At 40.1% G+C, this 17,537-nt stretch overlaps 1 protein-coding gene across 1 annotated transcript in view; it reads left to right on the forward strand.

The window, feature by feature from the left end:
- The first annotated feature begins 1,943 nt into the window (after nt 1–1,943).
- The window catches only part of NEDD4 (NEDD4 E3 ubiquitin protein ligase), a 51,587-nt gene continuing 35,993 nt past the window's right edge, over nt 1,944–17,537 (forward strand). Inside the window, exons 1-5 of the mRNA XM_021537405.2 lie at nt 1,944–2,049; nt 11,960–12,033; nt 13,534–13,612; nt 14,691–14,729; nt 15,182–15,235. Of these exons, the coding sequence (XP_021393080.2) occupies nt 2,005–2,049; nt 11,960–12,033; nt 13,534–13,612; nt 14,691–14,729; nt 15,182–15,235 (291 nt within the window). The 5' untranslated portion in view covers nt 1,944–2,004. The remainder of the gene's footprint in view (nt 2,050–11,959; nt 12,034–13,533; nt 13,613–14,690; nt 14,730–15,181; nt 15,236–17,537) is intronic.

Genomic DNA, 17,537 nt, shown 5'->3' on the forward strand with positions numbered 1-17,537 from the left:
TTTGTACACTCTAGCAGGGTATGAGACAGCACTGCAAAACCCTGTGTTCATGTTTGACAGCCACTAACCCACATGCTTTTTCTAGCAAGCTGTAATAACAATTTACTAATCATTATACTCAATCCCAGAAAAAAATGAACCTGGAAGTCATGCCTGTTGTAACTTAGGCAGATTTTCCTTCCTTGGCTGCTACCCAGAAACTTCAGTTTGGACATACCTCTAAACTTGTGCTGGAAGACTGATGTAGGCAGAGCTGAGCCAAAGGAATTGGAAGCTTTGGGAGTCCAGAGGGTCTATTTTGAAACAGAAGAGGGCTGTTTGTTTTGAAATACCCAAAAGCTTTTCCGGGTCTTATTTTCCAAACTGTCTTGGTTGGTCTTATAACAGACATTGTTTCCCCAAGTAAATCTACCAATTCATATGAAGCCACTTGCCCAAATGCCACTTTGCCTGTTTGTAAGACACTCACCTGAATTTTCATAGCTAATACCTTACACTGATTTTGGGACATGTACAAAGTGATGTTGATACTGAGACTGTGTTTCCTTGGAGCATCTGGTTAGCCTCTGGAAGGAGAACATGAGTGTGTGTGTGCTAATGCGCACAGGTTTGCCTGAGTCTTCCTGAGGAGGCGTTACCTGTGTGTCCTGCGGTCTGCTTGGGGCACAGTCCAAAGAGCTGAGCCTGGGTCTGTGTTTGTTTTGGAAAGGGAAGAGTTTCTCACCAGATGATAATGGAAATAGGTCACCCAGGGTGTGAGGGGCCAGGTTGGATCAGTTGAAAGGTGACGAAAGACCCTGGCTCCCTGCCAGTACAGGTGCTGCTACATTTGTTTGTTGTTAGTGACCTGTGATTTTCAGCATGTTCATCCTAAGAGGGAGGTGTGTTCTCTGCACTCTCAGACTGTGCAGTGCCTAGAGAAGTTTGGCCTAGGCTTGTAGAAAGGCTTATGGTTACAAAGTTCAGAATAAACCACTCTATTTACAGCTTTTTTAGCAGAGCTCTTGCTGTTGTCTTCTGTCTGCTGGAAAGGTGGGTGGTCAGGGAGGGATTCCCGAGGGATTGATTCACAGGCTTGCATGGGGCATGGGGGGCAAGCAGATTTTTTTCTCGAGAAAAGTCTTGACAACATCATTGGTTTGATTTCAGACATGGCTTTTACAGTTTATTTTTTTCTGTCCTCTGGCATGCTCCTTGCTTGGATGTTATGTCAGGTCATCTCCTCGCACAGCTGGGACTTCCTTCCTCCTCAGAGCACCCTGGAAGGCAGCACTGCCTCATTCTGGTGGGCAAAGTCCTTTTTTTCCTCTCAGTTTTCCCCAGATTTTTGCAATTTCAGGTTCCCCGGGTACCAAGGGTTAGGCAACAGCTCCATAGCTTGGGCCTGGCTCTCAGAGGTACAGAAATAATCTCAAGCTGCAGGAGGAGAGGTTTAGGTTAGGCATTAAGAAGAATTCCTTCATAAAAAGGGTGATTAGATACTGCACAGGGAGGTTGGTAGAGTCACCGTCCCTAGAGGTGTTTAAGAAAAGACTGGTCACTTCGTGCTCTGGTCTAGTTGATACGATGGTGTTCGGTCGTAGGTTGTACCCCATGATCTTAGGGGTCTTTCTCAACATAATCGATTCTGTGATTCTGTAAAGAAAGACTTCGACAGCGTAAACCAGCAGGAAAAATTTTAGAAAGGCGGCGTTGTCCCGCCGCGGCGCTGGGTAGGGCTGCTGAGGGCAGGGCGGAGCGCGGCGCGGCGCCCTGAGGGGCGCTGGGGCCGAGGGCGGCGGCCGCGCGCCCCCTCAGGCTGCCCGCGCGGCGCGTGTCTCCAGGCGGGGCGTGGAGCGGGAGCCAATCGGGAGGCGCCGTCCGCACCCGGGTGGGCGGGGCCTAAGCTCTGCGAGCCAATCAGACGATGGGCAGGGGAGCGGGGCGGAGCCCGGGGCGGGCGTGGGGCGGGCCCGGGGCGGGGCGTAGGTAAACACGGCGGCGGGGGGCGCGCGCCGTGCGGCCATGGCGGCGTCTCCTGCAGAGGTGCTCGGGCTGCCGGGCGAGGAGGTGAGCGAGGCCCCGCGCCGCCCCCGCTGCCCTCTCCGCGGAGCTGGCGCCGGCTTCTCCGCGCGGCTGAACCCCCTGCGGGGCGGGTATTCCCTGCGGACCTGCTGCGCTGGGGCGGGGAGCGGGGTGAGGTGATGAGGGGCGTTCCGGCAGGATCGGCGCCCCGGTGCCGGCTGCCCGGCGCGCTGTAAGGCGGCAGCTGCCGTCTGGCACCGGCGGTCCTGTCTTCTCCCGCTGGAAGCTGTGGAGCCTCCTCTATGGACGGAGGGATTCGCGTGCGCTCGCAACTTCCTCGTGACGGAGTGAACGGGCTTTTTTCTCCCCCCGCTCTCTTCCCGGTACCGAAGAATCGCGTCTTTGTTCCAGGCTTTGTCACAGGCGGTGTGACAGGAGCGGTGCGTGGATTAGAGCGGTGCGAAAGGTAGAGCGGTGCGTGAGCGATGGGGCTCATCCCGGCATTGCCATTAGCGGGAGTGTGAAAATCTGTCTGCGTGTCAGTGTTTTTGCAATAAACCCGTGAGTAACTGAAAGTGACTCTTGCAGTGGCCTCTGTCCTCAGGTCGTAGTTCCTGAGCACGTGGATCTTTCGGAAGGTGGCTGAGGCTGATGTACCTGTTACTGGGTGTAAGTAGCAGACAGGTGGGGGTGGATATTGCATTGTAACCGAGGCTTGTGCGTGGGGCAGAATATAATGGAATAGTTAACTTTATCAAGAAGGCAAGTCAGGTTGTTTTTAAATTGCAGATGCAGGAAGACTAAAAGCAGTATCTCTGAAAGCTGTTTGGTGACCTGTGTGAAATGTCAGTAGTGTTGTCTTTGAGCCAACAGGATATTTTACCAAAACTGTCTTTGATCAGCTCTTTTTTGTGTTCAGGCAGTGATGATCTCTGTGTCAGTGCATACTTGTTGCATCCATAATAGGAATTCAGTTTGTTAAAGCTCAAAAATACTATTCATTTTCTTGCTAGCATAACTCTCTCAAGTTGAGCTTTATTTCTGGAGAAGTAACTAAAAACTCCTGTATGACTTTTTTTATTCATCTTAATATTTGAATTACATAGAATTTCTAATATAAAACTAGCGCTGCATACTGCAAGGGTTGCATAACACTTCCTATTGCAAGATCCTGTTTTCAGTTGCTAGTAACTTTCTGGGGCTATGTAGTTGTACTAAAAGATTCCATGCCTTAGGCTCTCTGTTTTAACATTGTTAAGCTTTGTTCAGTTTAGCTGCTTTGTAGCCTCCATTGCTATGGTGAAAATATTGTGAAATCTGCTTAAAATTTAACAATTCTCATCTTCCCTCAATCTTTTTCAGCATAAATATGTTCCTTTAGAACAAGGGGGGAAAGCGGGGGGGAAAAAAAGCATGTAAAAATCCACTAGTTCTAACTTCTTCTGTAATTCGAAAGCTTGGCAAACTCTTTAAAGTGACATATGTGAAAAGTGCAGTTTGTTTACGCTCAGAGACTTTAATATTCAGTGAGTACATACTGTTCTGCATGTATAGAACTTGCTCAGTTATCTCCATAGGTTTCATGTGAGATTCTGCATGCACAAATGACAAAACAAATGATCTTATGATTACAAGAAAGCTACTCTGCTAGCTGCTCTTGCCTAGGTTACAAGAATGGAAAATAGAGTTCTCCCTCCTTGGATGGTCTTTTTCTGTCTTCACAGTTTAAGTCTGGAAGGTTGTGTACACAGAGGCACAAGAAAAACATGTTATATTGAAAGTTGTATCCAAGTTATATTGAAAGTATCATCAAGGACTTTTCTGTTGTCCCCCACATTGTTTTGCACTCTTGTCATGGTTTGTCTGCACACTGCTGCTTTCCCAGGACTGCTCTGGGGCGTGTTCTGCAAGATGGATTTGCTTTGGGTGTAAATCAGAATTGTCTAATAAAATAAAACAATCTTATCTGGAAAACCTCTTGTTGCAGCTTTTAGAGATGATCCTATGGTAAATATAATAATTATAATATATTGTCATTCAGGAAGGCAGATGAGGAGAAGTTGGTGTAATTGTTGAGGCAGTTGAGTGTACTATTAGACTGTGCATTCCATCACAACTCAAGTTAGGCATTTATGACAGATTTCTTTGTTTATGGTGTATTAATAACTTGGACTCAATAAAGGATTGCTAATATGATGTTGCTGATACAAAAAGAAACTGGGGTAAAAAAGAAGATGTAATTGAGGTTATTGTGTATACAGTGGGTTCTTGTGTATTCTGTATGTAGGTATCTGAGTTGCAGTGCCTGAATCTAGCAGGTGCAGTTTTTCTTAATTTCTCTGGTTCAGTTTTTCTTCTGTAAAATTATTCTGTCACCCACAGGACTTACGGCTTAGTTGAGTATTGAAATAATGAACAATAGTAAGGTCAATGTGGAAAAAACAATAGTTCTGTATTCAGAACAAGGTCTTGCCAGTAGGAAAGTAGATCTCAAATGTTATGGAAATAAGAACAACATGTTGCTTTTTATTGTCCTAGTAAGTTTTTTTTAAAGGGGAAAGGAATGCGATGAAATGTACTTCCTTCTTCCCAGCAGGTCAGACTCCTGTCCCAGCCCTCTCTGCTGCAGGTTCCTTGGAGGCATCAGTGGGGACATTCCCTGCTGCAGAGCGAGGCGTGGCCCGTGCTGGGGGAGCCCTGCCTGCTCCTGCCGTGCTCGGGGTGCATCTTCCTCTGAATGCAGGGCCAGGTGTTGGTTCACACCCACAGGGGCAGGCTGACAGCTGCTGCTGCTTTGCTTTGCCACAGCAGAGTTTTGGAAGAGGGGCTTTCTCATACAAAACTTTCAAGTTGTTAAGACTTGGATTTCTGTAGGTTAATCAGTTTGATCAAGCATTTTCTAATGAGGTATTCACTTCCATTTACTGTATTTTTGTGGCGATTGACTACAGTACTAAGTGCAGGATTTTCTAACAGTAATTGTGGAATGCTCTTTCAAAGACTGAAGGAAGAATTAGCTAGTGCACTGTTATTTCTTTGGTTACCGAAGGAATTAATTTTTTTCAGTGTTTTGCTCTTAAAAATAATTAAAATTATTAGTGGTTTAAATTAAGAATATAATTTTCAGAGTTGTCTGGTATCTATTTCTGTTTTCTATTATAATACCTGCTTACATTGTAGGGCTTTGGAATGGCATTCAATAAAACAACACTGATTGACTATACATGTTTTTGTTTAATGTACAGATGTCTGTATGTCAGAGTTGCTACACTCCCAGCCTGAATCAAAGACTTCTTATTTTGTTTAGCTCTTTCTATATTGTCCAGATAATATTCTAAGTTAGATTTTTTTAGGTCTTTAGTATCTATTATGTGTGGTTGCTTTCAGGAATGAAGCTAGAAATGGGAACTTCTCACAGGTGAAAATACACTTCCTACTTGCGTGCATTTGCCATTTCAGCTTTCTCAGTCATTTGAGAGTTGTCTTGTGTAGAGCAAGCATTCTTGTTTACTGCAGGTTGCCTAAGATTCCTCATAGGCATATGTTGTTTCATTCTGGAAAGCTTTAGGTATATTATTATGTTCCTTTAGGATCTACTGCTGGAGTAGGTTGTTTATGGCTATTTAGCTTGTAGTTGGTGAACTGAATGTGTAGGATACATGGTTTGTCTTCTCTATTTATGTACACCTTACCCCACAGCTCTTCTCATATTGCTGTCTTTTGAAGGTGATGCTGATGAATAGAAACATTTCAAACATGACTTCAGAGACTGGCATGGACTAATCTTTCGGGTTGCCTCTGACAAAACCAGTAATGTTGTTTGGCTCCTTTGTGCCTGAGCTGGAGCAGCCCAGTGGTCCAGTTCCTGTTCAAAGCCTGTGGTCTCCCCAGTGCCTCTGTATGAGATGTCTGCTATATCTGACTGTTCTTATACAGGCACTTAGATAGAAAAAATAGATGTTAATGTCTCTGTGCTTTAGAAAGGCTCTCAATTTTTTCTAGGCTGTGAAGAACTTTATCATTCTAGACCATGAATGACCTAGAATTGGTCTAGGTCTAGAATGGCCTAGAATCCCACCTGTCTGGATTAGCTGAGACTCTTGTAGACATAGTGATGCTTGCTGGCCTGTAGTCTTGAGAGGTTTCCTGATTTTGTTTGGAGTTTGCTTGTGTTTTTTTGAACAGCAGTGTCATTTGTGTAGCTCTGGTGCTTTCCAGAAGCTATTTGTTTATTTTCTGTTATTTTTACAGCCTTTCCTTTACACTGAACTAATAAGCACTGAATGGGACTGTTATGGATACTGGGTTGCACATAGTGAAAAATTGTTTGGTGATTGCTTAGGGGGTTTTGGATTTTTTGAAATTCTGTTGACAGATTGGTAACTCCATTAGTGGACTTCTGTTGTCTTAATCTTTTCCTTAATTTGTAGTCAAATGCAGCTGTTAAATACAATCTGTAGTAACAGCCAGCATTTCTTGATGGATGAGACTTTAGTATTTATGAGCACAAAATGATCACATGGTACACAGTGAATTATAAAGACTGATCTGTAAATGGCAAAAGGAAGTTAATGACTTTGATTATATTTAAGAGATCAATTAATGTAGTTTTGTGATAGGAATCTTTGTGAATCTAATACTTTGCTTATTTTGAAATAATTTCTTCAAAGAAGAATGGTTCAGCTCTCTTGGTCACTACAGGGGGGACAGTGTTCTCTGGGTTGTGGAGCAATGGTCAGATGGGAAAGTCTCCTTCCCATTTTCCATCTCCTGGTGAAATGAAGTGATGATGCTAAAAAGGACTTGCTATTATTTGGATGCCACCTAACTTGTATGGCTGCCTCACTTGAGAGGTCTGATTATTACAGGAAGTACTTTTCTCCACCTAAGGTTGCCCATTCTGTGGGAAATGCTTTCTTTCAAATGACTGCTGTATGCATGATATGATATGAATCTTAAGAAAGCCTTAATATATAGTTCCTGATATTGCCAGAATTTTTAAAGCTGATGCTGCTGTACTGTTTTATTGTTGTAATAAGCTTTGGTGCTCTTATCTTGGCTTCAGTGGTAGTTGATTCTTGACCTATCTAACAGGAAGAAAAGAATAACAGGATGTTATTGCCTGGAGGAATTGTTTACTACCAAGTGTTCTCTGTTAGACTATTTGGTCATTTTTATATTGGCTTCCTCAAGAAAAAGCTATCTAGTAGTCCAGCAGATACTGCCATTTTGTTTTACATTAAAATAACTATCCTGTCTTTGGTTGTAATCACTAACATTTGGTGAAATGTCACTATTTCTTCATCTGTGCCTTTTTTCTCACCCTTTCTTCCTGCTTATATTTTTCTTCTGTCTTCTGCTCTCTTGGACTTCTATCACTAAGGCAGGACTCATTCTCTCAGTTTTCTTTGGTGCTATTTTCCTACCATGTGAATTTGGAAAGGATGGGGGTGAGAATGAACAGTTTGTTAATACCCGTCCTGTGTAATTATTGGCTGCAGACAACTGTAAGCCAGGCAAGACTATTCCAGTCTCAAGGTTGTGAACAAGTTTTAAACTGCTTATAAGGTTGAAATTTCTTTCCAAGTGCTGTTTTCATGTCCAAAATGAACAATTCAAGAATGGCTTATCTTAATGTATATTCATTGAACATAGGTGGTTTCATAGTGATTTTTGTGGAAATGAAACTCTCTCCTTCTGCAAGTGCTACTGTATTAAGTTTGACACTTGCTTTGCTACTCTTGAGTACATTTTACAACTATTTTAAGGCATACATAAAAAGGACTTCTGTTTTATTATCTGTTCAAAGAATCACAAGCTGGAAAGCATTGCCTTTAAAGCTTTAAGTTACTGATTGTCAACATACTGGCTCAGAAACTATTTCATCCCTTGTTACACAGAATCTGTTAGTAAATAGATTTAATTATTAGAGATGTGAAAATTGTGTGGTTTAGTAGTCCCAGCTATTTTGACTAGCATCTTGAACATCTACTTTAGAATATACTAATATGATTAACAATAAATTAATTATAAAACCTGGAAGTAGATAATAAGATAACTATCTTGCTGACTCAGCTCGGAAAAGGATGTTTTGTCTCACTTAATCAAGCCAAGATGTTTTGGTTAGTTTAGTCTCTAATATATCTTAAAGGCCTTATTCCCCTAACCCATAGCTTTAAAATACTATATAACCCCTAAAAACAACTTAAGCTTGAATTTGTTGGGAGCAGCCTAACTGATACAGACTGTTTGCAGCCACTCCCTGGCAGATTCAGTAGTTTTAACAATATTTCTTCTATTTCCATTTGCTGTTTTTACCTGATTCATATTGGGTTGCTTACATTCTCAGAGGGAACAGCTTAACAGTTCCGTTTTAACATTATTGTATTGGGTTTTTTTGTTTGTTTTTTTGCCTCCAGCCTCTGGAATGGCTGGCAGTCTGAAGCTGTCAGAAGAAGCTGAACGTCCTTGTTCCATCTGTACAAACAATCCCTGTACAAGTCTGTGCCCAGAGCTGCTGCCTTTGATGGGCTGTTGTGTGCTTGTCTGTGTTACAGAGCAGCTAGGCACTAAGCCTGTACAAGTCCCCGTGTGTGCAAAGCAGCACAGAATGCTCAGTTTCTTTAGCTGTGCAGACAATAAATTCAGATTGACCCATTCAGGTTAATGTCAGCACTGCAGGAGCTTGGGTAGACATTTTCAGGAAGAGACCCTTGAGAAGATAAATTGGGCTGAGAGAGCAGTCTCTTAGATAAACTGCAGTGCTGCTAGGCATTGCTGGTGTGTTCCTGTTTACTGGCTAGGTGCCTGTCCCCTCCTCTACCACCAGAACCACTTGAAGCACGGCAGTGATGTAAAAGAGTAGGAAGGCAGCTTGAGAGTGTCTGTAGTCAATATGGAAGAGTAAAAGGTTCAGGCTGCAGCCTGTGCATTTTTTGGACTACGCAAACACTCATGTTGCAGCTGCCTGTGGATCTACAGGAGTTACTGACCCACAATTTCTTGTATGTGGCCATGAAAAAGGCAAATAAGGATCTCCTGAGCAAAGGTGAATGAAGAGGATGAGATTCAAAATGGCCTTTTAAACCATGAAATTTTGATTTTGAATCTGTTCCTGGTGGGTGCCAGAATCAAACATCCAATGCTTTGTCTCCATGCAGAGCTTGCATGGCCTAATTTTTGTCTGCATGAAATGAGCCTCAAAAGGTCCTGGAGCTCTTTGGCTGTTCACTGCTTTCTGGGATCAGTGTGTTTGTGGCAGCTTTTCTGAGCTGTGGCAGCAGTTGCTGGGTGATTCTGCGGTCAGTGAGTGAGGAGGAAAAGGCCGCACGGTCACAGCGCTGCCCGGTATCCTGTCAGCAGCCTTCTCCTCCTCAGGATGTGCAGGGTCGTGGTGTGATGGCTCCTTGCAGTGTCAGGCCCTTCTGCCTGTGTTTGCATCAAGCTGTCTGAATCTCCCCTGGTGGTCTTTGCACACTGGCCTGACTAGAGAATGGGGAACCTTGTATGTTGTGATTATGTATTGCCTTGCATGTTAGCATGGGTTATTTCCTGGAGTTTCTAGTTGCCGTAGCTTGGGAAAGGAAGAAGTGGACTCTTTAGTGGCGCCTATCGGTTTAAAAAAACCAAAAAGGGGTGTGGTGGCTTTTGGCAAGTGAGAGTGATTAGTTGAAAAAGTGAAAGTGAAAAACTCTTCTGTTGGGAAGATTGCTGCGAACAATTCAGGGATTTTTTTAAACTGTTTCTGTTAATCTAGAAAGATACTGCTACATGGCATACCTTTACATACCTTCATGGTGGTTTGGTTAGTTGTTCAGCTCGGCTAACTAAAATGCTGTAGCTGTCCTAGTTTGACCCCAAATAAAAAATAAAGTTTCTTTCAGCAAGGCATGTTTAAATCGACCTTCAGCATGCCAGCATTGGGTTTGTGACTTCTAGTTTCCTGAGGCTATGTGCAAAGCAATTTGTCTTTCTGTAAAATAGCTTTCATATCTCTATTATGATACAAGTAAACAAACCATGTGGTTAAGCCAACTTTAAAATCTCAGGAGCATGGGTTCTATTCTGGCATCTCCCCTGTGTGGACTACATTGATGCACTATTAAGCCTGACTCTGGGATGCCTGTGCCCAAAAGCATCTAATTGTCTTTGCTTTTCTCATGCTTGAATAATTGAGCAAATCTCATGGTCTAAGCAACTGAATGCAGAAACAAGAAAACCTATTTGTCTGTTAGGGCCATGTGTCCTACATCAGCATTCAATCTTTTTCTGAGAAGGAAAAGGTGGGGTTGTTTGTCCAGCTGATTGTGTCAGTTGGGTCCCTTGGGCTGTGACTGAGGACCATCCTCCTGTTGGAAGGGGGGGGTCAGGGTGCTCTGTGTGCAGTGCAGACATACTCAGGGAGAGGGGAAATGCACACCTGGTATTCTTGAATCATCACAGACACTCACTAATGTTGAATGTCACTGAAGCCAAGTAATTGGTAGGAGATAAATTGGACATGGTTTTTGAATGTAAGATGGGTGGATATGTTAGGATATTGTTGTATATAAAAACGTTAATAGCTCTTCTTAATCTGATACCAACATCGCTTTTTATTTATGTTTTCTTAAATCCAGTCAGTTCTGTTGTCATAAAACACATTATATTGTTATGTACCTTAAAAGCCTGATCATGACTAAGGATTTTGAAAGCTTAGGCCACTTTCAAGTGGTCAGTGCTGGGAGGGGTTGTCTGTTGGTCTTCCTTTTCTGAACTCTACTGTTGCTAATAGGAGGCAGTTTCCTTTGAGGTAAAGGCTTAAGAGAGACTTTTGACCTGGCTGGAATTGACTTGAACAATTGATTTTTTGTCAGTGGGTGCACATTGTAGATGTTAATCTCAATTCCCAGGCAATCACCTCTAATGGTAGAGGATGGGAAAAACTTGCTTACTTTTTTATTATTTTATTTTTATTTAGTGGTCTGTTCTCAGTTTTACATTTTTAGCCAGTAGTTCCTGCTTCGTTATTACGATGCAGTTCTCTCCATTAGCTTTAAGAACCATTCCACTTGGGGTTGGTTAGGGAATCTAGCCCTGTGATTATATAGCAGACCAGAGATAAAGCATTCTTAGTGCTTGCTAGGACTCTCCTTTAGAAAGCACTTTCAATAGAATCTGGAATTCAGGAAGAACCCAAGGAGACTGTCTACTGCTTCACCCATTGCTCTTGTATCTGTTTAAGTCCTTAACCCAGATTGGATCATCTTTCCTCACAAGTGTCTCTGGCCCACCATCTCCTACAAACAGCCCTTCATCTGGAAAGCTTTTTGCTTTTTTGCAGAGAAACAATGGTCATTTGTCTTCCTCCTCTGATACGGTCACAGCTGTAGGGATTTCCCCCCCCCCCCCTTGAATTCAGTAGCTTATCAGATGAGCCATGTATGATTATGCTGCTGTGTTAATTAACAGAAGTGCAATTACTTGTCATTCTTATGAAGCTAATTTGTATAAAGTGTAAATAAAATATTGTTTCTTAAAAAACTCATACCCTGCTGGCAGGTCATATCAGTAATCCCGATATTTTAAGTATGACCTCTCTGTGCTGTTTACTAAAAATAGATGCAAGAATTTTTTATTCTTGCATTTCTTTCCAGAGTTTATTACTGCTTTATTAATCTATTTTGATAAATTTGATGCCCTTTTCATTCTGCCCAGGAAACAAATATTGTCAGAGTCTATTTCCCTCCCTCTGCATGCCAAGATACCATTAGGTGAAAACTTCTGTGGTCCTTGCAGATTTGTCTCAGTGTTACTGATAGAGCTATTTCTGTCAGACAAAGAAACTGCATCATTTAGTCTGCAGTTCTTAGTGTGAATTCAAAATTAATGCCCACAATTTCTTTTAGCTTTATTAATTGAAAATAAACCTGAAAAAGAAATCTGAATGCATCTTGAATGTTACTTTGTTTTTAAGGAGAACACGCGAATTGTCAGAGTGAAGGTTATAGCTGGAATTGGCCTGGCCAAGAAGGATATCTTAGGAGCCAGGTAAGAATATGTTGTTAATGTATTAAGGGACAGCTGCTTCTTTATTTTCTTTCTACAGCTCTTTAGTTCTCAGTAAATTCTTCTGTGTCTCTTGAAAAAAAAAAAAAAATCTGAACTCTTTCAACTGGCAACTTCATAAAGTTATTAGAGACTATATGAACATGAAGTTACCTGCTTTCTTATCCAAGAGTGACTTGGACAGATCTTAAGTGTTGGCAAAACAAAGTAGAGGAATGTTTTATTCTCTGCATGATAAAATAGTTCTGCCATGGAGGATAGATCCATGTCTGTGTTTCACTTCAGGTAGACTGTAGCTGAAATAACAATTAAAATAACTAGAGTTTAGTTGTAGTCAAAGTTCTCATCTGCTTGAAAGACTTGGAATGAGCACAGTACTAAAAACTGGGGGCTATAAAACTGTTTCAGCTCCAATTATGTGCAGTGGAACAGTGGCTTAACATTTAGCAAAGGAATGATCAGACTTGTGAGCTGGTAATTGAAATGCTTTTAAGATCTTGTAGAGTTGGCAAGTGGCAGAATGCATTTTGTGCTAAAGCCACTTTTGCTTCTGGCCTTTTTACAAAGGGTCTAGAAAAGTTTTGATGGGTTTAGTGCAAGTTCTGCTTTCAGCTGCTTTGGCATATGTGCAGGAATGTTGTTATTTTAGCACAAAATTGCTGTGTGCGACATCAGTTTAGCAATAGAAAATATTCTCTTGTGAAATTTATATTTTCCCTAAAGCTAGACAGTCTCCCTTAAATTTTTTGTTCATGTACAATTTTTTTTACTTCAAGCAAAAATAAATCAGCTTTTCTCATCATAACTTAAATATGTGAAAACCATATGCTCTTTTACTGTAGGGCAGACAGTCTTGGTCACCTTTTGTTACTACTCTGAGCAATTGAGTGCTTTGATTGTTCATGAAAAGTAGTTATTCGTATAAAGTATTGGGTTTTAGTACCACAGAAAAGGAAAAGGCAGTAGGGCATTTTAAGCAGCAATATTAGGACATCTTCATTAATGGAAAAATCCAGGTTAAACTCAAACTCTGTCAAAATGATAGAACATTTAGTAAAATTGTTGTATGTTTAAGGAAGTACCTCAAATTCCAGGTGTTCTAAAGTGTTAAGATACTTAATACTTGAAGATTTTTCAGTCACAGCTGATTTTTTTTCATGCATGTCTTGTTGAAATGCGAGAGGATTTATTGAATCTGTTCTCCTGAAGTAACTGCAAAAGAAGACAGAGTCAAGTCATACTAATACACAGAATGGCATAGCTAATATGATCATTATCACTACTAGTGTTTATATTACTTTTATCTCTAAAACTGTGTAGGAAATGCTTGTAATTACAAATGTCTGTGGTATTTGTAAAGTAATTGTAACCCATGGTTACATAACTGCTATAAATTTAAGCCTTTAAAACTTGACTGCTGATAATGGTGACCAAAAAGGGCATAGAGCAGCATTCTACTTGTTTTGTTTTTTCCCCTACCAGTGACCCATATGTGAAAGTGACATTGTATGATCCAGTGAATGGAGCCCTTACCAGTATTCAGACAAAAACTATTAGAAAGGTTAGTCATCTTATCTGTGTGGGTGTGGTGGGGTTTGTTTGGGGTTTCTGGTATTGTGTTAAGGTTTTTTTTAAAAACAGACTCCAGAGAAAAAGTTAAAGCTATAGGAAATACAAGAATTCATGTATTTTGAGTGAATGGCTGTGTTGAAGGGAGTGTTCTATGGTCTGCTCAGTTTCTCTGTTTATGGCATTATTGTGGTGTTTTCTCTTCAAAAATTTTATTGAAAGGTAGAGGAAAAACTGAAGAATATAAGGTGAGTACTGATTCAAAACTACATTATTAATGGAAGTATTGGATTGTTCTGATTTTTCTGAGCTCTTTAATGATATAAGAATCTTTGTTCTTGTACAACTTTTTATCTTATGTTAAAAAACAGTTTGTTCTGTTTAAGCATCAAATTGCACCATTCATGTGAATCATGATACTCCTTGATTTTCTAGAATACATGCAGGAAAAAGTCAGTACTGCTAACTTAGTTTAACTGACAATGAAGAACTGTATATATGAGAGGGAAAGCACTCTTCCAAATTGTTCTGGATAGTGGCTGTGATTTATGAGGGCTCATGCATTTTTCCTTCCATGTTGATAATTCTTATATTAAACTCCCTTTGTAGCTAAACTATCTGTAGTATTTTTTTAAATATCACAGTTCAAAGATGAGCTTAGCTGAGTGAGTTATTGCTGTGTTTGGCCCATCTGTGCCTGGTCTGTGTAGTTTGTTGCTTAGAGATTTGGCATTTGGTAAGAGTTTGCATGTAAGTAATGTGGGTGTTGAGCTGAGAGGAAGGCAGTGATTATTTACTGAAGGGACATACTCTAAATTAACTATTTCCAAGTGTCTAAAGCACCTTCTCTACATCCATGACATAGCCAATATATGACAATACCTGCATAAATTGTGTCCATTCTGAACAGCATTAAACTCCTTTGACTTTTACCAGCACTATCAAGGTTAAAGGTATTTTTTTAAGTGGATTGTTACATGGAATAAAATGTGTAATACATCAAAAATTGTACAAAATAGTCAGTATAACTAATGCTCTCTTTTTTTTTTTTTTCCTTCCTCCATACATAGTCCTTAAACCCAAAATGGAATGAAGAACTCTTATTTAGAGTAAGTGATTTTGTTTATAGCCTTATTACATGTTGGATGTATTACACATTGAGAAAAACTACTCACCACTCTCCCCACTTCAGAACTCTTCCCTAATTTGGAAATAACTCTACAATTAATGTTCTGAAAGGCTCACAAATTGTTGTCCTTAGAAATATGTTTGTTAATTCTGAGACAAATGTGAAATTTTCAGTCTTGGTGTTGCCTTCTGTCGTCTGTGAATGTTTAAAAGCATGTGCATAGACTTAGAAACAGTTTGGGATAGTACCAGTTATGGTTTATTGGTTCAAATAGAAAAACATTGCAAAGTAGAATGGCAGCAAGGTATAAATTTGCTGTTTAATAAAGACCTTTGGTATTTCTTTCCTCCTGCATAAACACAGAGATTTTGCTGAAGACAAGTGCTGAAATTCAGTACATATGTTAATTATCACTATATTTATTTTTCATAGGTTAATCCTCAGAAGCACAGACTCCTTTTTGAAGTATTTGATGAAAACCGTTTGGTAGGTCTTTTTATGTTCATTTTGCAGTGTATTAAAGACTTGAATGAAAGCAGTCCATCAGGATTCAATGTGGATAAAAAACCCACTCCAAACAACCTTAATTTCTATAATGAAACCTAAAGCTAAAGGCAGACCTGATTATTTATATGATATTACCACACTCCTGAAGCTGTGACATTATTATTTTAAAACTTCTAATGTGTTTTAACTCATGAAAGCATCATTCTTTCATAGTGACCAAATTCTTTGGTGATATTGAAAGCTCTGTATTGGATGTTTATTTTTCCCTGTCAACAAAGCAGTATTGATATGTGGTGTGAGAAGCTTCCTCAGTGTGTGAGGAGTAGCATCAAAGACAGCATACATGGATTTTCTTTGGAAAGCTCAAGAAGAGAGAAATGGATTGCAACCTTGTAGATAGGTGTCACTCTGAATGGCAGGTCACTGGTGAGATAGGGCTAGCTTGTGCTTTTATCTAATTGAAATCAACATTCCTCCTCTGACCCAGGCTCTCATTTTGTGTCCAGATGTCTGGTTGCCTGTATTTGTTTTTGTGTTGCATTGTACGTAAGCTTGTAGCAGTACAGCCATGACACTTGCCTCTGTTTCACTGATGTTCCTTGTCACTGAAATAAATACCTTTTCCTTCTGCAGGAGTTTGGAACTAAAGGGAGGGATTGAATGCTTTTGCATGACAAACACAGTTTCATTCCAAAGAAAGGATCTCTTAGTGCTTTGTGTTTGAGTAGTGTGTTGGCCATGAAGAACATTTCTTGTTAAAGTTTTCTGCATGTGTTCAGTAAACCATTGTATCTTTTATCAAGATGCTGCTCTTCTGAGATTGGGAAGAGTAAAAATGTGTGTAAATGTAAGTACAAACTGCCTGGAATAATGAGTTTTAAGAAGGAGGAGGCTTGTTTCTTGGTTATAGGCATTACACAGTCCCCAGACCATTTAATGCTTAACTGGTGATATTACCGGTCTCAAGTATTTAAAATACAGTGTCTCTTTGATTTATTTAAAAGGAATCATAAGCACTTGTCTCTACATGGGAAGTTAAATATGATTTTTCAGGATGCTTAGATTTTCATCTGGACATAGTATTATGGGCTACAGCATATCCTTCACAACGTCAAAGTACTCTGTCCATTTTATGTCTGGTTAGAGCATTGCTGCCACCACCTGGAAGCCACGAGGCATGATTAGAAAGTAGGATTATTGATTTTTTGGGGGCAGAAGGCTGGTGTTTCCTTGGTATTTTCCAACAGAACTCCTTCACATTCTTTATCTAATCTATAAATTATTTGATCTGTTTGCTTATGGAGAGGAACCAGTTAAAGATTTTGTTGGTATCAGCTGGGAAATGGTGCTTTGTTTCCTATGCATGATTTTATTTAGAGATCAAAGTGTCATGACCTCATCAGTCACTCTAAGACCATCTCCCTATTTCTCTTCAGCTTGCTCTCAGAAAATGTTTTTATTCCAGATGTCTTGGGTTGTTCTAAGCAAGATAAATTGTTGCCTTAGCTATGATTGTTATTTAGCATTGGCAAGCTCCCCCACTTCCATTAATTCATCATCACATGATGAAAATCATAGGTAAGTATGTGTGATCATAGCTAAGTAGCTATGATCAAAAGATATTTCATCTTCTGTTATTTTAGTATTTCATTCTGTTATTTTCAGTGTTCTTTCATCTACCTTTTGGATGACTGTTTAAAGTCTAAATGTTAGCAGTTTGATAAAATTGAAATATTCTTTATATTTGTGTCCTCCTAATGGTTAATTTCCTCTTTACAAAATTTTATCCCAAGTGCATTTATTCTCTTTAACTTTAGGAATAAATGGAAGCCAGAAATACCTGCTTGTTTTTAAAAAAAGTTGTGTTATTGAATACCAACCTCAAAACCTTTCTTCAGAGTTTAGCTTAATTGTTGTGTTGGTCTTGCTGCATTGGTTATATTGCCCCTAGTCAGAGTTTTGAAATCTTCCTGTAATAGCTTTAAGACTTTTCAAAAATCACTTGTTTTGGATTTGATAAAGGAGTGCTAAATTTGGTTTGTTCTTCTGACATGCAAACCCTTGGGTTTGCAGTAAAGAATAAAGGGCTTGAGCAGTTTGTGGAGTCTTTAATTGTGGCTGTCTTTAAGAACACACTAGAAGAATGTCAAGAAGAACATTGAAATCACTTAGGAGGTGAGTCAGTGAAGAGACCATGTCTCTTGCCATCTGTCTTACAATACCTTTACAAAATTTAAGTATATTGCAAATTAAGTGCCTAAATCGGTTATTGATACTGAAG

The sequence above is a fragment of the Lonchura striata genome, chromosome 11, assembly GCF_046129695.1.
Source record: "Lonchura striata isolate bLonStr1 chromosome 11, bLonStr1.mat, whole genome shotgun sequence".
Taxonomy (NCBI): Eukaryota; Metazoa; Chordata; class Aves; order Passeriformes; family Estrildidae; genus Lonchura; species Lonchura striata.